At 44.6% G+C, this 19,719-nt stretch overlaps 1 protein-coding gene across 1 annotated transcript in view; it reads left to right on the plus strand.

The window, feature by feature from the left end:
- xpr1a (xenotropic and polytropic retrovirus receptor 1a) overlaps window positions 1-19,719 on the plus strand; it is a 136,606-nt gene that overhangs the window by 40,697 nt on the left and 76,190 nt on the right. Inside the window, exon 2 of the mRNA XM_028812415.2 lies at window positions 2,949-3,000. Coding sequence (XP_028668248.2) covers window positions 2,949-3,000 — 52 coding nt within the window. The remainder of the gene's footprint in view (window positions 1-2,948; window positions 3,001-19,719) is intronic.

Raw genomic sequence — 19,719 nt, forward strand, 5'->3', positions numbered from 1 at the left:
CGGTGGCTCTGTGGCGAAGGATCTGTGCTGGAATCCAGAAGGTTGCCGGTTCGAATCCCCGTCACTGCCAAAAAGAAGTCCTACTCTGCTGGGCCCTTGAGCGAGACCCTTAACCTGTAATGGCTGACCCTGCACTCTGACCCCAAGGGGTATGCAAAAACTAACAAATTCCTAATACAAGAAATTGTATAAGGAGAAATAAAGAAGAAAAAATCAAAAAGCAAGAGCACAAATCGAATAAACTCTAATATTGTGGAAAAATGCAAAGTTCTGTCAAATTCTGCACAGGAAACAAATAAACTACAGCACAAAGATAAAAAAAAAAATCCAAACCTGTAACATTTTTAAGCACATTACTGACGTCAAGTTCTGTCCAATATTGCACCAGAAACAATAAAACAACTGGAGCAGGGCGAGGATTTGGGGATCCGTGTGAGTGTTTTAAGTAATGAAAGGAAAAAAATGTGCTTTGGAATTTGAGGACCCCCAACCAAAGTGACTTGTGAAACACAACGTATGCTTCTTATGGAAATGCAAATAATCCATTCAGCTAAATTATGGATTAATAACACTGGTCTACAAAAAAATATTTTTTGTGTGCTTCTGGGAATTTCAGAGCAGCTCTTTATTAAGTTTTTTACACTCATTTCATATACGAAGTTGGAATTAAGCTAGCACATGAGATTTTTGAGATATACATCATTGACGTTTTGACACTTTTGAATATCAATATAATATAATAACACGGTATCTAGAGTTTGAACTCTGTCCCACCAAAATTGTTTGAACGTGTTTATTCTGAAAACAAACCAGAAGACAATACCAAAGACACGTTAAAGTATATTTAAGTCAATTTACCTCAATATAAAAGTGAGGTCAGCGTGCCCAGAAATGTTGGAGGCCCTCGCTTTTGCGCTTGTACTGCACATCCGTCTCTCTTTGCAAGAACCAACAGTAAGTCACCCATCATGCTCGGAGTGAATTTTCCCCCCCCCCCGATATCAGTTTCCTATCACCTTTTGTATCTTCATGAAATCTTTCCCATTGCTCATCTCTGACATCGCTTAGACTTGGTGGAAAAAAAGTCGAGATGAGAATGTCAAAAATGTGTCTTCAGTGACATTCTGGCTCCCGTAAGCTGGTATACTTTCAGCATATTCTCCACAAGCTCAGCATAATTCTCTGCTCTGTGACTGTCAAGAAAATTCTGGAAAACCTGCACGAACGAGGGTGCTGATTCAGTGGGTTTCCTTTTGAACTCATCGTCAAGAATCAGTTGACGGATTTTACGGCCAACAAAAACACCTTCCTTAATTTGGGCTTCACTTTTCTCGAGACAAAACTTATTTCTTAAATGCTGAAATGCATCGCCTTTACTGTCCAGTCACCATTGTTGTCCAAGATCTGGAACATCATAACTTTAAAAAAAAAAAAAAAAAGGGACCTGCTGGACAAAGAAGGGTTTTCAGATTTGGAGTCGGCAAGTGAAATTTGTTAAGTACAGGTGAAGGAATCCCAGTAGCAAAATCCTTGTTGACCAGTGGAATTTGTTCTAACAGATTCGTGTTTTACGCAGCAGCAGCGAAGGTTTATGGATGTGGTGAGAGAGGACATGCAGGTGATGGGTGTGACAGAGCAAGATGGAGTGGACAGGAAGATATGGAAGAAGATGATCTGCTCTGGTGACCAAGAAGAAGTAGAAGAGGTCTTTTCAAAGCCAAACCACCTGCACGTGAGTGAGGATGAGCTCAGCATCTTCTTGCAGTTAAAGCCTAACGATGCAGATTGCCATTTGCTCACTCATTTTCAGGCAGCTACGCTTGTTTCACTTGTGATGCGCCACAGTCTGTGTCCCGTTAGGTTATGTGAGACGGTGAGTGCAGGGACTCGTTTTCGATTTTTTTTTTTTTTGAAAACTGAGCGACATACTCGATAATTTCAGTCCCCATATCATTAAAACAACAATTAAGGTATGACTGCAGACAATGCCTGTCCCGCACTCCTTACAAATCTATCTAAACCTTTGAGTGTGGATAATAAATCCTGTACATTCATGTGTTCTTGTAGCCCCGGACGTATCGCTCGCGTATCTAAACGTGTCCATCATGTGATTGTGTTGCTTGGTGATCCTCCTCATCTTTTTTTCGGAATCCGTTTAGCCTGTTTCAGGGTCACGTGGGTGCAATGGAGGAAGCACACGTAATTTAATTATAAGCACTCCTTCCACCTCCTGCTTTAATTTAGAATACATAAAGCCTTTGTTACGGAAAATATTTACATATGTATTTATTTATTTTTGTAAATGCAAGCCACTTAAAAGGAAGCCTTTAAACGTGAAGCTGATGGAGTAGATTGTGGAGTAAATATTTTGAATGCAGACCTCTTTTCCCAGTAGGCCCTATTAGTGGCCCTGACGCTCGCTCCCTCCTCGGCTTCAAGTGATGTGACTGGAGAGCCAAGCCGGAGGGGCTGGCGCGGAGCCTCTTTAGCTGGAGCTTTGCCCTGCGGTAACTGGATGCTTATTGGTTAATCAATAATGTAAATCGAATGGTTCTCAGAGGAATATGCTGACCCCCCCCTCCCCAATCAGACTCCCCCCATGTGCTGTGTTTTCAGTGACCTCCACATCACTTCCTTCTAGGCAGCGGTGATGGAGCTCTGGCCGTTGGCCGAGTTAGCAGGCTCTAGTGCTGGGCACCATACTGTTCTCTGATTACCACCGCAAAACGTCAGGCAGAGTGGCACGTCCTTGGAGTGACACGCTGACTTCGAAGAAGATGTGAAGTTTCACGCTGGGTTTGCCTGTGCTCTTCTGTTTTCACGAGTTGCCTTGTGTCTACTGCAGTTTGGCAGGAAACGGGAACTGTAAGGTGATCCCACTGTTTTTAGTGGAAGGTGGTGTGTGGCCCCCAATAACTCTGTGCTTCTTTTTCTCTCTCTCTCTGCAGGCTTTCAAGGAGATGCTCTATGCAGCCCAGGATCAGGCTCCCTCCACTGAAGGTAGGACAGACTTCCAGAATGACATCACCTGGGGGTTGGTGGACTTTGAGAATCCTTGGGTTGGCCTGAGGGGGCAGTTTGAATTGTCCAGTTGGCATTGATGTCACCAATTGTGATTACGCACTCGTGCACTGTATAGATGTCTGGAGTGACCCACCTGCTCCTCTTCCTGCTCCACGGCTTTGCACATGAAATGTCAGCGCTTAAGTCAATGGGCTTTGGGAATTGAGCTTCCTGACAGATTAGTCGTTCGAGTTCTACCCCCAAGAGGTGCAATTATGGACGTGCTGCACGTGCAGATGTGGCACTGCTCCTCTCGAAGCTCAGTAATGCACGAGTACGAGGGTCTGAAGGTCAGCTCCCTGGGCCGATGGGTTCCCTGGTTTGGGTTAAAAAACTGGACTGTTAGCCAGAAGTTCATGAAAATTTTTAAATGACTTCCATCAAGCTTGTGTTCATCTTATACCTTAATAAGCCACCTGGCCTCGTCGATGGACCAGTAGCTGGTATGCATTATAGAACAACGACACCACCATTTATTTCTGTAGCACATTTTCACACAAATGGTGTACTGTAGCTCAAAGTGCTTTACAAGATGAAGACAGAAAAGTTTATATGAAATAAAAATAAGACAATACTGAGTGATGAAGAATAAAGTAAGGCCAGGCAGACAGAAAAAAAAAAAACAAAAGAATAAAACTCCAGATGGGCCGGAGGAAAATAAATCGGCAGTCGTCCCCTCTCGACTTTCTCGTGTACTCGGATATGGGGATGGATATGTGAGGAGCAAACTGTAAGACAAGGATTAATATTTTGTACATTAAAGAACCATTAACAACAAATCAAATTAATAATATATTGAGCAATTATTATAAAAGTAAAGTTGAATAACTCGGACTCTGCAGCTGCATGAATACGAAATTTGCCAGGATCGTTTTATTTGGGCGAACAATTCAGGTAAATATATATAATGTATGTATAATGCGGTGGGGGGCTGGGGGTTGTGCCCAGCCGGGATGCCTAGAAGGGCCGGGAGAGGGACTATACCACGAGAGGGCAGCCACCCTGGTTGGTATGGGGGGGCCACGGGAATGGAGCATGGAAGCTCAACCCTATAGGGGCTCGTGGCCACCGCCAGGGAATGCCCAGGCAACTGAAGAGCCCTGGACGTCAGCACTTCCGCCACACCCAGAAGTGCAGGTGGAAGTATTACCAGGGATACCCGGGTGCTCATGCAGCACTTCTGCCACACCAGGAAGTGCCGCAGGAAGCTCATCAGGAGGCACCTGGAGCACATCCAGGTGGGCATAAAAGAGGCCACCTCCCTCCAGTCATCAGCCGGAGTCGGGTGGAAGAGGACGAAGCTCGGAGGAGAGGAGTGGAGACGGTGAAGACAGGACTGTTGAGAGGCCCAGAGTTGAGGGTGATTGGTGCAGGGGCACTGGGTGGTGTGCGGGACTTTTGTAATTAATTATTGTAAATAAACGTGTGGTGGGTTTGAACATTGGTATCAGCCTGTCTGTGCTGAGGCTGATCTTCCATATATATATATATATATATATATATATATATATATATATATATATATATATATATATATATATATATATATAATACACTCACACACACACACACAGTTAGGTCCTTAAATATTTGGACAGAGACAACTTTTTTCTAATTTTGGTTCTGTACGTCACCACAATGAATTTTAAATGAAACAACTCCGATGCAGTCGAAGTGCAGACTTTCAGCTTTAATTCAGTGGGGTGAACAAAACGAGTACATAAACATGGGAGGCAACTAAAGCAATTTTTGAACACAATTCCTTCATTTCAGGGGCTCAAAAGTAATTGGACAATTGACTCAAAGACTATTTCATGGGCAGGTGTGATCAAGTCCGTGGTTATGTCCTTATCAATTAAGCAGATAAAAGGCCTGGAGTTGATTTGAGGTGTGGTGCTTGCATGTGGAAGATTTTGCTGTGAACAGACAACATGCGGCCAAAGGAGCTATATAGAATATATATTAGCTGTGTAAGCCCGGGCTCCAAGAAATTATTGAAATTGTCAGAAATAAATTGAAATGCAGAGTCGGCAGTTTCGCTTTGCTGACGTGCTCGTCCCAGTTGTCTATCTGCGGCTAAGCGAGTTTCTCTCTTGTTTGTCTTTTGTTGACGGGTTCTCTTTGGCGTCGGAGTCACTTTCTTTCAGCTTCATGCCGTAGCCTCGTACATCCTGGTTAGACAGGTGGACACACACACTTCCACGTGTAGACGTTTATATATACTGTAAGATTACCATTTGAATGTCAAACAGAAAATTGCGATTATCTCGAAAACCAGTTGTTTTTCGAAAAAATGCTTAGAATGTGTTGCCTTGCCATAGTATGATGTGAAATTATCAGATTTTCTATATTATTGGGGAAACATTTCAGGTAAAGTACCACTTCCAGTTAGTGGAAATAGCTCAAATGTTGATAGAAATCTACACTTTGTACCTAATACTTGTATGCAAAATTTGGTAGACCTAAGTGAAAGCGTACTGAAGTTATTGTGTTTACACACACACACAATTCCAAAATTGGTATTTTCAGACACTGGGAGGTCTAAAACGTCGAGATTCATTAAAATCACAAAATCGAATTTTTGGAAGATTCCAATACTTTCCCTATACTTTGTATATGAGAAAGTGAAAAACAAAATCTGCAGGGGTTCCAAGGCCAGGAGACAGCCAAGCCCCTACTGGGCATTCCACCCAACATAAATGATCTTAATCAGTCCTCGTTGTTTTCAGGCTTCGTGTCAAAGAATTTGAAGATGATGATTGTCATGTGGACATCTGGCCATCAGTCCGTCAATGTAGAGACTGCATGGTGCCCTGAGCAGGTGGTGGTGGTGGTGCAGAACACCACCACAGAAAAACTAGAGAAAGAACAGCAGAGAATAGTAGGGGTTAGTACGGATTACTGAGCCTTGATGAAAATGATCGTTCAATGCACGTACAGCTTAACAGGGTACACTAAAATGTAGCTAAGCGAAAGTCATGTTAAAATAATGAGCTCTACCGTATTAGCCTGGCAAATTTCTATCGGTGAACTTTTGTAGATTTTAGGTGCATAACAGCAGAAGGCTGCCTCACCACTTCTTTATCTATCTATCTATATATATATATATATATATATATATAAAACCCAAATCCCACTGACTCATTCATCACGAAATCCCCCATACCATGAGGACGTGGGACTTGAAATTTGTAATATAGGTTACCCTTGGGCCATAGGTGCTCGCTAAGAAGTGGCCTTAAAAATTTAGTGGTCCAAGCACGTTCTGTCTGTATGTTGGTCCTCTTTTCAGGAGAGAACTACTTAACGGATTTAGATCGGATTGTCTAGAATTTGCTTGAACATTCCGGTTGATTTTGTTCGCTTGCGGTACCAATTTATTTGCACGAATCCGAGGGAGACACCTCGGGCTAAGAGGAAAGGGGGCGGGGCCCTCCTCACTCACGCGCCAGCCTTGGGTTGTGTCTTACATCCGCTTAGCTAGCGAACGAGAAGACTACTTAACGGATTTAGATCAGTTGTTTTCTAGAATTTGCTTGAACATTCCGGTTGATTTTTGCGACTTCTCTCATTGCACTAAGAATCATAGTTCACGTGCAGGAGCGATATATTCGCACTAATCTGAGACAGAGACAGGGGAGGGGGAAGGTTGACACCAGGAGTGAGGAGTCGGGTGGGGTCCTCCTCACTGTCTTGTTTCACTAATAAGCGGGCAAAGCCGTGGGGGATGGCTAGTTATTTTAGAATTTGACAATGAAACCTAAATTTCAGTAAGACTAAATTAACAGTCAGTTCAAGCAGTAATGCCAGTCAGTCCCGTATATCACAGGAACTACGAAGATCTGTGACCATAATCCACACTGAAATCCCCAATCTCGCCCAGAATGGAAAATAAATTAGGAGTAAAAAAAAATAAGACGAGGCCCACTGTGTTACACAACCTTTGATTAATTAAAACAGCAGGAGCTTAGCAGCACAGGCAGGCGCTCAGCAGAATTATTTTAGTATGCTAGTAATAAATTGTTGCTGAATTCAAAAGAACCTCTACACAGTTCCTTGCAAAGAAAATTAAATTTTTTTCTAGTCTTAAATAATAGAAGATGATATTTTCTTGTTGAGTTATGAAATGTGCATTTCGATTTTTATTTGTCGATGCACTAACAGTGTACTTCAGGAAACAATGGTGTTTAAGACATCCCCACAAGACCCAAAGGGCATCCTTAAGGACTACAAAAGCTGCCACAAAAATATAGATTTATTTTTGAAAATAGAATGTGCATTTTTTAGGTTGAACAACAACAACATTTATTTCTATAGCACATTTTCATACAAAAAGTAGCTCAAAGTGCTTTACATAATGAAGAAAAGAAAAATAAAAGACAAAATAAGAAATTAAAATAAGACAACATTAGTTAACATAGAAAAGGAGTAAGGTCCGATGGCCAGGGTGGACAGAAAAGGTTTAGGTTGAAGAAAACAGGAGTCCTGTTTTGTGCCGATTACTCAGTTTGCGAGAAAACTTTGTGACAGAGGACAGGGAGCTCTTTACAGGCGGTGGCCAGGGTGGAATGAGTGCATAGGCGGTAGGCCGGGTGGGGCTAGATGTTTGCGTGACAGCAGTCCACATCCTTTAAATCAGAAGGGTTCGAGAAAGAGGGTGGATAATATTTTAGCAAATGAATAAATCGGAAACACCGTTTTGATTTGCAGTATTGTTTGGTTCAATAAACCTGTTATTAGGATGATCCTACAGTGAAACTACCAAGAGGACTTCGATTCCCAGCAGTCAGCAGGAGTGCACAGAGGCCGACCTTAAATTGGTGCACACTTTAAAAAGAAGTTGCTGTTCAACTTCTGAGGGAAATACGTTTCATGAGAAGCTGTAAGGTAGCGTTTCAGTTGTGCATGGCACAAAAAGTAGCTTAGTGCAGGTGTGTGTTTAATTTGCAGACTTCCTGTCTTTGTGTAAATCGATTCATATGCGAAACGTATGCATATCCTAACTGATAATGTCATTGTTGTTTGGTGCTGTCCATCTACGGAAAGGGTTGGCGGTGATTTCTCGCTCTTTTGGGCTAATAATAAGATGGAAGGTGCCCAACTCTTTCCACCTCACAGTTAACAGGCCATTTCCTGGTTAGACCGGGTACCAGCCCTGCTATTGGCTCTTATTGGCCATTGCCCCCTCAGGGTGCTTTACTAAAAGTTTCAGAAGTTGCCACATATCTGTGGTGTTGTCGTCTCCCGTTATTGTTTGTCTGTTCGCTTGACTCTGTTGATGTCCCCCTAAGTGGAGGTAAGATTTGCACCTTTACGGGACGGGATATGCTGTGGAGTGGCCAATGTGAAGGGCAGGTCATCGGTGCCCGGTGACAGTAAGCAGTTATCGTGTGCTGGGGGGTATGTGACAAAGTCCTGAATGTGGCAGCTTTAACAGACCCGCCATTGCGGTGTCCCAAATATCATGGTACCCTGTAATGGTGTCCTCCTGGGGGTTGGTGTGCTGAGGTGTCTGCACTTGGGTGTTGTGGTGGGACAGCTGTAGTTGGGGGGCTTGGGTGTAGTAAAAGTGTTGTGTGACTGAAATGTCTGAAGCAGATCCCCGTAAATGAAAGACTGCAGTGTGCACTTCACTCACGATGTCTGCTTTGTTTGATTTGTACATTTAAAGTGTCGCAGAGAGGGGCAAATCGAGCAGAAAGGGGTCTTTGTTCCAAACGTTATGGGGGGATGGGGGGGGGGGGTGCTGTACTTTATATCCTCAGCTGGACCAACGCTAACACACACCTGTAAAATTTTGTGTAAACGTATTTAGCCGTCTTTGCATGATGATGACGAACAAACAAATGGCTTCTGATTTTCTTTTTATAGGAATACGCTTTTGAAGCAGGAATTTTGGGGGTGGCACTCGCTGTTGCTATAACAACTCTGCCCCCTTCAGAGAGGTGAAGGGCTGACCACCTATTGGCATCTGGTTTAGTGCTTTTCATCAAACTCCCAAAAGTGTGTTTTTAAAAAGGGGCCTCCCTCTTGTAAGCTGATGTGGTGGTTTGGTTTGTGTGGCATAGGCCTTGGCATGTCTCGGGGGGTCTCCTCTTGTAATTTGGCTGACATTTATTACTCTGATCTTACTTTTTAGCGCCTTTTGTAATATCAGAGGTTTTATTTATTTATTTATTTATTTTTTCTTTCTAGCTGCAGGTCATTTCCTATTTCATTCCTGCCCGGTTGAACGCAGCAGGTGGGCATTAATTGCTCGGACCGACCGCTTATGGTGCCGTGGGGTGAGGCCAGATGTACAAAGAGTGCGCACGCAGGGCTCCTCCTCTCATCCGCTGCACTGCACATGAAAGTCTTACCCATGAATTATTCACACCAATTTTCTGCCCGAATGGCAGAGGTGACCTGCACTCTGGCTTTAAGTGCTCTGATGCTTCCTTTTCGGACCTTAATAGATGGGACCTCTGCCCCTTTGATTCTGCCCTCCGCACCTCCCACCTGCCGCTTTCTTTGAAGGAGACGAGACGGGATGGGATGGGGTGGCATGGGATGGTCTGTTGTAGCGGCGGCAGCAGCCCCACCACTTCCATCTCTTGCTCCAAACAAAGAAGAGAGGGGGTTGTAGCTGCTCTTCCCGCTACAAGCAGGCATGAGGCGAGCGCTGGTTGTTCATTGGTCTGCACAGCCCTCCCTAGGCAATAGGGGGCCGCGAGGGTCACCTACGCGTTTTATTTTTAATTTGTATTCTAATGAGGTTGGTCACCTAGGAGACTGCTGCAGGCTAGAAAGCGAGAAATGAAGGAGATTGGGCCCTGTCAGTGTCGCTCACGACAGGTGGACCCCCCCCCCTCTCCTCTGACACGTGTACCTCAGGGCTGACGCATGCGTACTTCTGTCACGCAGACCGCGCTGCAGCACCCGGCTGAATTAGCACCTTATAATTATGGTAATTACTTGTAATTTACTTTCTGCCTGTAGTTACTCGGCGCTTTCTAATTCTAGCTCCACAGCCTGGCGAGGGAGTCTTGTTGAAACACGCAGCAGGTGGATGCCATCCTCCATGGCCCACTGATTTCTAAGACTGGCAGATGGGTGCAGTCGGGGAAAACTTTCAGAGCGGCTGCTGGAGATGCTACACTCTCAGGCAGCATTAGTCTCAAGTATCACAATGTGATGAAAGTAGGAGAGACTGAAGGTGCAGGGCTTTACCCGCCTGAGTCCGTGGTGTGTCTCTGCTGATTTATCAGTCAGCGGTGCTGGCAGCAGACAGGCGACTCTTTGTCATATCTTGTCATTCATCCTCATTTAAAGGTGTGTTCAGGTATGAGGAGACTTTGTGACGTGGAGCTGGGATGGCAGGCGCTGGATCCTGGGTGGGAGCCTACTGTTCGCTGGCAGGTAATAATTAAGGCAACATTCAGAAAGACGAGTTGAAGTGGCAACTGTGGGTTTGCAGATGAAACAGTTTTCTAACATAATTAGCTCTTCAAGGAAACTAAGAGAAACAATCTTAAAGGCACACTCACTGGCAGGTCCTAGTTGGGTGTTCACTTGGCACACTCACTGCCAGGGGCCCGGACAGCAGATCACCTGGTGCACTCACTGCCAGGGGCCCGGACAGCAGATCACCTGGTGCACTTACTGCCAGGGGCCCAGTCGGCTGATCACTTGGCATACTCGCTGCCAGGGGCCCAGTCGGCAGATCACTTGGCACACTCGCTGCCAGGGGCCCAGTTGGCTGATCACTTGGCATACTCGCTGCCAGGGGCCCAGTCGGCTGATCACCTGGCACACTTGCTGCCAGGGGCCTGGTTGATTCTCCCTTTAGTCCACATTAGTCTCATGTGAGGTCAGAGTTTGAATGCTCATCCCTGGGTAGCCCTCTGGCACAGTAGCTCAAATGGACTGGTAGGAGTTTGGAAAGGTGAAGTCCCATAGTGATGCTCGATGGAGGCCCATGTTGTGACCCGCCACTCTACTTACCTTTGACCTCCATTGGTGGACGTATTCCTTAATTTTTTTTTTTTTAAATGTCACTTACCCTATTTGGTTTATAGTAATGACCCAAAATACTTTTTAGCCTTGTGCTTTCATGGAGAACAGAGATAACAGAATTTACGATGGAATGGCCATCTCCTCCTCATTCATTGGTCACGACCTGTGAATCTGTCCACTTGTGCACTGCGCTGATGTTTCTGTAAGTATTTGTTTAATGGTATGGTAGCCAAAAATGCCTGCGTTTTGCACATTGTGCGCACACAACGGGACAAGTGACGTGTGGATTACGTGACACAAATTACAAGTTTTTGCAGCTGCTATGAGTATAAATGTAACGAGGGGAAGGCAGGCCTACAATTCAAGTGGTCGGTCGCACTTCAGTGTGTTCCATTTTCGTTCTCGAAAAGTGTTTTCCGGAAATGGATTATTTAACAATATGTTAGTAAAAATACACGTGTTTGGGATATTGTGAGCATACGACTGGTGGGGCTGCATGATATACCAGTACAAAAAAAAAAAAAAACCTACACATTTTTAAAGAATACGATGCCAGCCCTTTGGGATTTTCGGTACCAGAAGTAAACTGCAGGTTTCCTCTAAATCCCCTTCCCTTCCTCCGCCTTCCTTTGAAACTCACTTGTGGAAAATCGTCCAACTTGTCTAAGCAAAACTACGTGCTTTGATGCGATTGTAACTTCACGGGGGGGATTTGCCCCTCCATAATGCTTTGACGTGTTGGGAATTTCAGGGGGACTCCCCCAGACCCACCCCTTGTGACTTCAAACACGATTAGGACTTCAAGGCTATCAAGAGGGAAGTGGCGCATTGGCACGGTGCACCCGGGAGGCTGGAGTAGGACGGAGGGGTTTTAAGAGTTATCCTTAATTTGCTTTGGAAATGTTTTGGCACCGGTACTGAGATCCGAAAGGTGGTATCATTACACAAAATTTTAGTACCGATCCAACACTACCGACCAGACGATCATGTGACATGCGTAATGTTAGTTTTTTTCGTGGATGTTTTTGATATCTTTTGCTGTTGGTCGCCAGAGACGCCTCTTCTGTCGTAAACTCTCCATTCTGCAAAATGTCATTTTTGGGTGGGGTATTCCTTTAACATGGCTGACAGGTGGTCTTCTCGGCCTTGGGGTATCATGTCTGTATTTCTTCCAAGAAGTCAAGCAATGAATGGGAGGGATTTTCGGTCCGTCCAACCGTCTGTCCATCTTTCTTGGGTCTTGAGCGTCTTGTTTTTTGTTTCCTTCCGTACAGGTGACAGTTGACCTTGGCGTGCCCTATGGGGTTTGATTAGGCGATGAAGTCGCCAGGCGCGCCAGTCTCTTTTGCCATGGGTCCTACAGTGAGGAACATAAGTATTTGAACACCCTGCGATTTTGCAAGTTCGCCCACTTAGAAATCATGGAGGGGTCTGAAATTCCCATTGTAGGTTCATTCCCACTGTGAGAGACAGAATGTAAAAAAAAATATTCATTAAATCCCATTGTATGATTTGTACAGAATTTATTTGTATTGCACTGCTGCACATAAGTATTTGAACACCTGAGAAAATCAGTGCTAATATTTGGTACAGAAGCCTTTGTTTGCAATTACAGAGGTCAAACGTTTCCCGTAGTTCTTGACCAGGTTTGCACACACTGCAACAGGGACTTTGGCCCACTCCTCCACACACATCCCCTCTAGATCTGTCAGGTTCCGGGGCTGGCACTGAGCAACACGAAGTTTCAGCTCCCTCCAAAGATTTTCGACTGGATTTAGGTCTGGAGACTGGCTAGGCCACTCCAGAACCTTGATATGCTTCTTACGGAGCCACTCCTTGGTTATCCTGGCTGTGTGCTTTGGGTCATTGTCATGTTGGAAGACCCAGCCACGACCCATCTTCAGTGCTCTGACTGAGGGAAGAAGGTTGTTGCTCAAAATCTCACAATACATGGCCCCATTCATCCTCTCCTTAATACAGTGCAGTCATCCTGTCCCCTTCGCAGAAAAGCACCCCTAAAGCGTGATGTTTCCACCCCCATGCTTCACAGTAGGGATGGTGTTCTTGGGATGCAACTCCTCCTTATTTTTCCTCCAAACACGGCGAGTGAAGTTTAGACCAAAAAGTTCTATTTTGGTCTCATCTGACCACATGACTTTCTCCCATGCCTCCTCTGGATCATCCAGATGGTCATTGGCAAACTTCAGACGGGCCTGGACATGTGATGACTTGAGCAGGGGAACCTTCCGTGCAATGCATGATTTGAAACCATGACGGCATAGTGTTCTACCGACAGTGACCTTTGAAACTGTGGTCCCAGCTCTCTTCATGTCATTGACCAGCTCCTCCCGTGTAGTTCTGGGCTGATTCCTCACCTTTCTTATCATCTGTGATACCCCACGAGGTGAGATCTTGCATGGAGCCCCAGTCCGAGGGAGACTGACAGTCGTCTTTAGCCTCTTCCATTTTCTGACAATTGCTCCAACAGTTGATCTATTTTCACCAAGCTGCTTGGCAATTGCCCCGTAGCCCTTTCCAGCCTTGTGGAGGTCCACAATTGTGTGTCTGGTGTCTTTTGACAGCTCTGTGGTCTTGCCCATGGTAGTAGTTGGAGTCTGACTGACTGTGGGGTGGACAGGTGTCTTTAAAGAGCTCAGACAGGTGCTACTAATTAAGATTACTAAGTGGAGCAGAGGTGGACTTCTTAAAGGCAGAGTAACAGGTCTTTGAGATCCAGAATTCTTGCTGATTGCCAGGTGTTCAAATACTTCTGTGCAGCAGTGCAATACAAAGAAATTCTGTACAAATCATACGGTGGGATTTCCTGAATTTAGTTTTTTACATTCTGTCTCTCACCGTGGGAATGACACCTACAATGTGAATTTCAGAGCCCTCCATGATTTCAAAGTGGGAGAACTTGCAAAATCGCAGGGTGTTCAAATACTTATGTTCCTCACTGTACTTGTGTCTCTTTGTTCAGTCTGTTTGAGGTTTGGGAAGCTTGTGTTCGTCATTATGTGCCAATGAGGGTCCCACTCACTTCTGTAAGGGGAGTGTGTTCACCATTAGTGCTTCGAAGTACTGCTTACTGCAGTCAAATTAGGTGGGTGGGAATTTTGTTCTTGTCTTTTATTTCTTCCATCACTTTTGGCACCACCAGTGCCTTGTGATCCTCTCTTTTATGTCATCGAGATCATTCCTGGAACTTGTTTTACATGGTAGTTAGATTCGCCGTCATCTGCTGCGTGTGACGCACTGTTTCTAGAAGTCTCTCCTAACCCACCAATCACTGTGGGTAAACTGATTCACCTCGCCACTGGTGCCGTAAATTTTTTTTTTTTTAGTAAAGACGCGTCTCCAAATGGCTTATCACAACAATCGGATTACATTTGCATTGTGTGGGCTGCCTTGTCTGTGACTCACTGCACTGTAGCCTAATTTGAGTCTCCTGACTACGCCAAATAACACGCGCCTGGGGCCGTTCTACATGGTCATGGCAAGCGTCCTCATGCATGTGGTACAGGAATCCAACATACATCTAAGAAAATGAGCGTCTACAAAGGTCATCTTCTTGCTTTAGGAACAAAAGTGGAAATTAGTGCATGATGGGAAAATTCCATTTGGAGTTTTTCCAAGAGAACAAAGAGCAGCTTGAAAAAGCAGGGCAGGCCGTACTGACTAGGAGGACCCGGGTGGCTACTCTGTGCAAGCACTTGAAATGGAGAGGAGAAGCCAAACATACCAAGATACCAAGGTAATGGTGGGTTAGTCCTCACTGGCAGAGTCAGGTGGGTGTCACGGGGTGGCATGCCAACTCTAGTGTGTCTGAACAGTCCACTGTTTCTTGACTAGGTTGGGATCTGGCGACTCGGGAGAATGTTGCCTTAAAGTGAATTTGCCGAACTCCTAACCTTGAGTCGTGGAGCGTTGTCTTGCTGATGGGTGTGCTGCTCTAAATCGGTTCCCCTTGTCATGTGAAAGGACCAAATATGTGCCATGGAAACTCACCCTGCTGCATTGAGCTGCCACCACTGGCTAGCGATGGCGTGGCCTCCATGATTTTCCACCCTACCATAACATCTTGAATCACAATCTTTACCTCCAGTTTAGGCAAAATTAACTTTTATCTGTTATGACGAGATCAGTCACTGCGTTAAATTCTGGGAATTGCATTTAATGGCTCTCGGTGATTTGGAGTAGTTGACTATATGGGAATATTGACTGTTTAAGTATTTTTATGCTGCGTTCCATTTGAAGTGGGAAGTCCGAATCTCCAGGGTCTTTGTAGGAATTTTCAACTGGAGCGCCCCCAACTCAGAAACGCTGAGTTGGTCCGATTTTAGATGATGACGTCAGTCCAAAATGGCGACGTACACCGCAAGTTTTCTTGAAAAGCCAAAGTGTTGTGCTGTTTATTAGCACTTCTGTCTATTTGTGTCTCGTGAAATCAGCTGTCCACACAGTGCAGTCCAAAAGTGCTACGGTGTTTGGATAAGCAAAATACCGCGTATCGAGTTATCATTTGTTCCGATGAAGCAAGCACAGCAGAGGTATTCCTGGATGCAACCGGATTGGCTTTCTGAATGTTTCACTGGAACGCAGTCCGCTCAGGTGTGACGCCATACCCAGCATTCAACATCCAAGGTAAATGGAACGTAGCATTAGTTGTGTTTTATGTACCCTGTGGGCCCAGGGCTTCGTCATTTTGTCGCGGTCGTGCTGATTTATGACCGTCCGAGTTGAGGCAATTTATACTTATGGCTGAGGCGAAAAAGTAAAACAATAGGGTAATAATGTAGAAATTTCCAAAACCAGCCACAGTAATAAATCTTTCATTATTATTATTATTATTATTTCACAGGGTCTCATGTTTTCATAATGGATACTTAATTCAGAATGCATTTCTTAAAGTACCAAGGACGTGCTGTGTGAGATCTGTCCATAGATAGTGGAATTTGCATGTGCCGTGTGAAGTTCGTCTTTACCCAAGTCATCTTCCCGGGTTCCGTTTTGCATTCTACTGCCCAGCCATCACTGACGGTGATGGTCCTACCCTTTCCATCAAATTGCAGGGATACGTAGACATTTTCAGTCGGCCTGCCCCTTCATCTCAGGGGCTTCAACAGTGAGACGCGTCTCTTTCTGTCGGCTGAAATTTCTGATTCTCACAGACAGGCTCTTTGAAGGGCGATGAGGCCGTGCTAAATTGAGCCCACCATCGTGTTCAAAGGTGCTTCTGCTCCGTGTGCGTCTGCTCCTCCTTATCAGTTTGCCACAGTCACTTACTCTCTCGCCGTCTTTGAACCCTGATGCTGCCTCTCTGCGAAGACGGAGGCTTTTTCTGACATTTTTGCTGCACGCCGTCCCCCGATTGACACTCCGTGACAGCCAGCGTTTAGCCAAGCAGATATGCGGCGCACATCGAAAGCGGTGCTGGGCTGTCACATGAGCTTGATCACCAAAGACCTCGGCATTATTGACTTTCTCAAGATGGCCACGGTGGGGGTGGGGGGGGGCTTTGTCTCATTTTGCCCACTTGGCTACGTGAAAGAACAACAAATGGCAGATTTGCGTAGAACTCCGCTGATGTCAAAGCCAACTTCTAACTCTAGACTTGGTGGTTACCTAAAATTTTAATATTTTATACACGCTAACCCTACCTCCCTATCCTTATCTCAACCTCTTTAAACAGGGCCCTAATATTAAAATTTTAAAACTAGCCCTAATCTTAAAAATGTAATTTTTACATCAATGATTATATTAGATGGTCTATCCTACCCCCAATCTTTAATGGAATTTGGCCCTTATGTTAAGGTTGTGTAAGGCCTAATCTTAAAATTATTAATCTAATAATCCTAAAAAAAATATAAATACACTTGGCTGAAATGTTCTTGCTTATTAACACAAATTGCCTACTCTTCCAAACAGCCAATCATGTGGCTACAAGTGAATGTATGTGGCGTGCAGGCCTGGTGAGGGGATTTAAATGTCATTTGAATGGCCAGGACTTGTGACCGTTGAGTGACAGACTGAGGCACCGTAGAGATCCCTGTATAAATGACAGTTGCATAAATCACAAAAAAAAATAAACTATTTATGAAGTCCTTGCTGACGTGAGTCGATCTTCGACTGTTACGGTAAAGCCAGTTTTTCAATCAAAAGAACAGGAAGAGGCGGGTTCAGCTGGTCAGGAATCAGAAGTGACATCACTAGGGATGGGACTGTCAATCACTGCTTCTGCAGAAGGAAGAAGAGACGAGGTGACAGCGCCAACCCCTGGTTGGGAGTGCAGTTACATTTATAGAAGCCTTGAAGAGGTCTGCTAACGTGCACACGGTTAAGAGAAGGCGACAGTCTGAAACGTGACTTTGGGGTCTTTGGGGATATGGGAAGAATCCTGGGTAGAATAGATAGTTGAAGCTTTATTTGTCCCCATGGAGAAGTTTGTTTATTTACAGAAGCTTTTTAAAATAAATACATACACACATACAAACTATGGTCTGCATACACAGGCCAGAGTAAGTAAAGAGGAAGAAAATTAACAAGAAAGAAAACTTCTAGCTTGTCAGTTCTAGTGAGGTGCTATACAGACGTATTGCTGTTGGTATAAAGGAGCCCCCAGTTGGGTTTCTTGACACACTTCTGAATAACTCGTGGGCTGAAAGTCCTCAGCACTGGTTGGTGTGTCACAGAGAGAAGGATGTGCAGCATTGTTCAGAATGGCACTCAGGTTTTGTTTTAATTCTACAAACTCCAGGGGTCCAGAGTGTGTCCCATTTTAATTAACTTGTTGGTTCGGTGGTCCTCTCCTGAAGTGGAGTGACCAGCCCAGCACACCACACTGGCCATCACAGAGAGGTAGATGAGATCCCACCCCAGTGCCCTGGACCTGCAAGGCAGCCACGATAGTCAGTGTCTCATCAAGAAGCCGCTCATCTAAACGCATTGCAACCCTAAGCTGGATTAAGCATTAGAGCATTAGAACACTCGAGACGGGAACAGGCCATTCAGCCCAACAAAGCTCGCCAGTCCTGTCCACTTATTTCATCCAAAAAAACTTCAAGTCGAGTTTTGAAAGTCCCTAAAATCTTGCTGTCCACCACACAACTGGGTCGCTTGTTCCAAGTGTCTATCGTTCTTTGTGTAAAGAAAAACTTCCTAACGTTTGTGAGAAATTTCCCCTTCACAAATTTCCAACTGTGTCCCCGTGTTCTTCATGAACTCATTTTAAAGTAACAGTCTCGATCCACTGGACTAATTCCCTTCATAATTTTAAACACTTCAGTCAGGTCTCCTGTTCATCTCCTTAAGGCTCAGCTCTTGTAATCTTTCCTCATCACTCATCCCCTGTAGCCCTGAATCAGCCTAGTTGCTCTTCTCTGGACCTTCTCTAGTGCTGCTATGTCCTTTTTGTAGCCTGGAGACCAAAACTGCACACAGTACTCCAGATGAGGCCTCACCAGTGTGTTATAAAGCTTGAGCAGAACCTCCTGTGACTTGTACTGCACACATCAAGGCGCTATATAACCTGACATTTTGTTAGCCTTCTTAATGGCTTCTGAACACTGTCTGGAAGTTGACAGCTTAAGAGTCCACTATGACTCCTAAATTCTTCTCATAAGGTGGACTTTCAAGTTTCAGACCTCCCATCGTGTATTCAAACTTCACATTTTTACTTCCTATGTGTAATACTTGACATTTACTGACATAAAATTTCAACCCCTGTAGACCTGAATCAGCCTAGTCGCTCTTCTCTGGACCTTCTCTAGTGCAGCTATGTCATTTTTGTAGCCTGGAGACCAAAATTCCCCACAGGACTCCAGATGAGGCCTCACCAGTGTGTTATAAAGCTTAAGCAGACCCTCCTGTGACTTGTACTCCACACGTCAAGGCGCTATATAACCTGACATACTGTTAACTGCCTTAATGGTTTCTGAACACTGCCTGGTAGTTGATGGTGTCGAGTCCACTAGGACTCCTAAATCCTTCTCACATCACGTACTCTCGATTTTCAAACCCCTCCTTGTATATTCAAACCTCACATTTTTACTTCCTACGTGTGACCCTTTATATTTAATGACATTAAATAGTTAAAAGGCTCAGCTGTTTTAATCTTTCCTCATAACTCATCCCCTGTAGCCCCGAATCAGCCTAGTCGCTCTTCTCTGGACATTTTCTTGTGCTGCTATGTCTTTTTTGTAGCCTGAAGACCCAGGACTCCAGATGAGGCCTCACCAGTGTGTTATAAAGCTTGAGCAGACCCTCTTGTGACTTATACTCCACACATCAAGGCGCTATATAACCTGACATTTTGTTTGCCTTCTGAACGCTGTCTGGAAGTCGATAGCTTAGAGTCCACTATGACTCCTAAATCCTTCTCATAAGGTGGAAATGTCGATTTTCTGACCCCCCATTGTGCATTCAAACCTAACATTTTTACTTCCTTTGTGTAGTTCTTTACATTTACTGACATTAAATTTCATCTGCCACAAATCTGCCCAAGCCTGTGTGCTGTCCAAGTCCATCTATAATGATATAATGGATTCCAAATTACCTGCTTATCCACTTATCTTGGTATCATCTCCAAACTTCACCAGCTTGTTCCTTATATTACTATCTAAATCATTTATAGGTATTAAAAATAGCAGCGGCCTCCACACT

This window comes from Erpetoichthys calabaricus, chromosome 10 (genome assembly GCF_900747795.2).
Source record: "Erpetoichthys calabaricus chromosome 10, fErpCal1.3, whole genome shotgun sequence".
In the NCBI taxonomy this organism is placed as follows: Eukaryota; Metazoa; Chordata; class Cladistia; order Polypteriformes; family Polypteridae; genus Erpetoichthys; species Erpetoichthys calabaricus.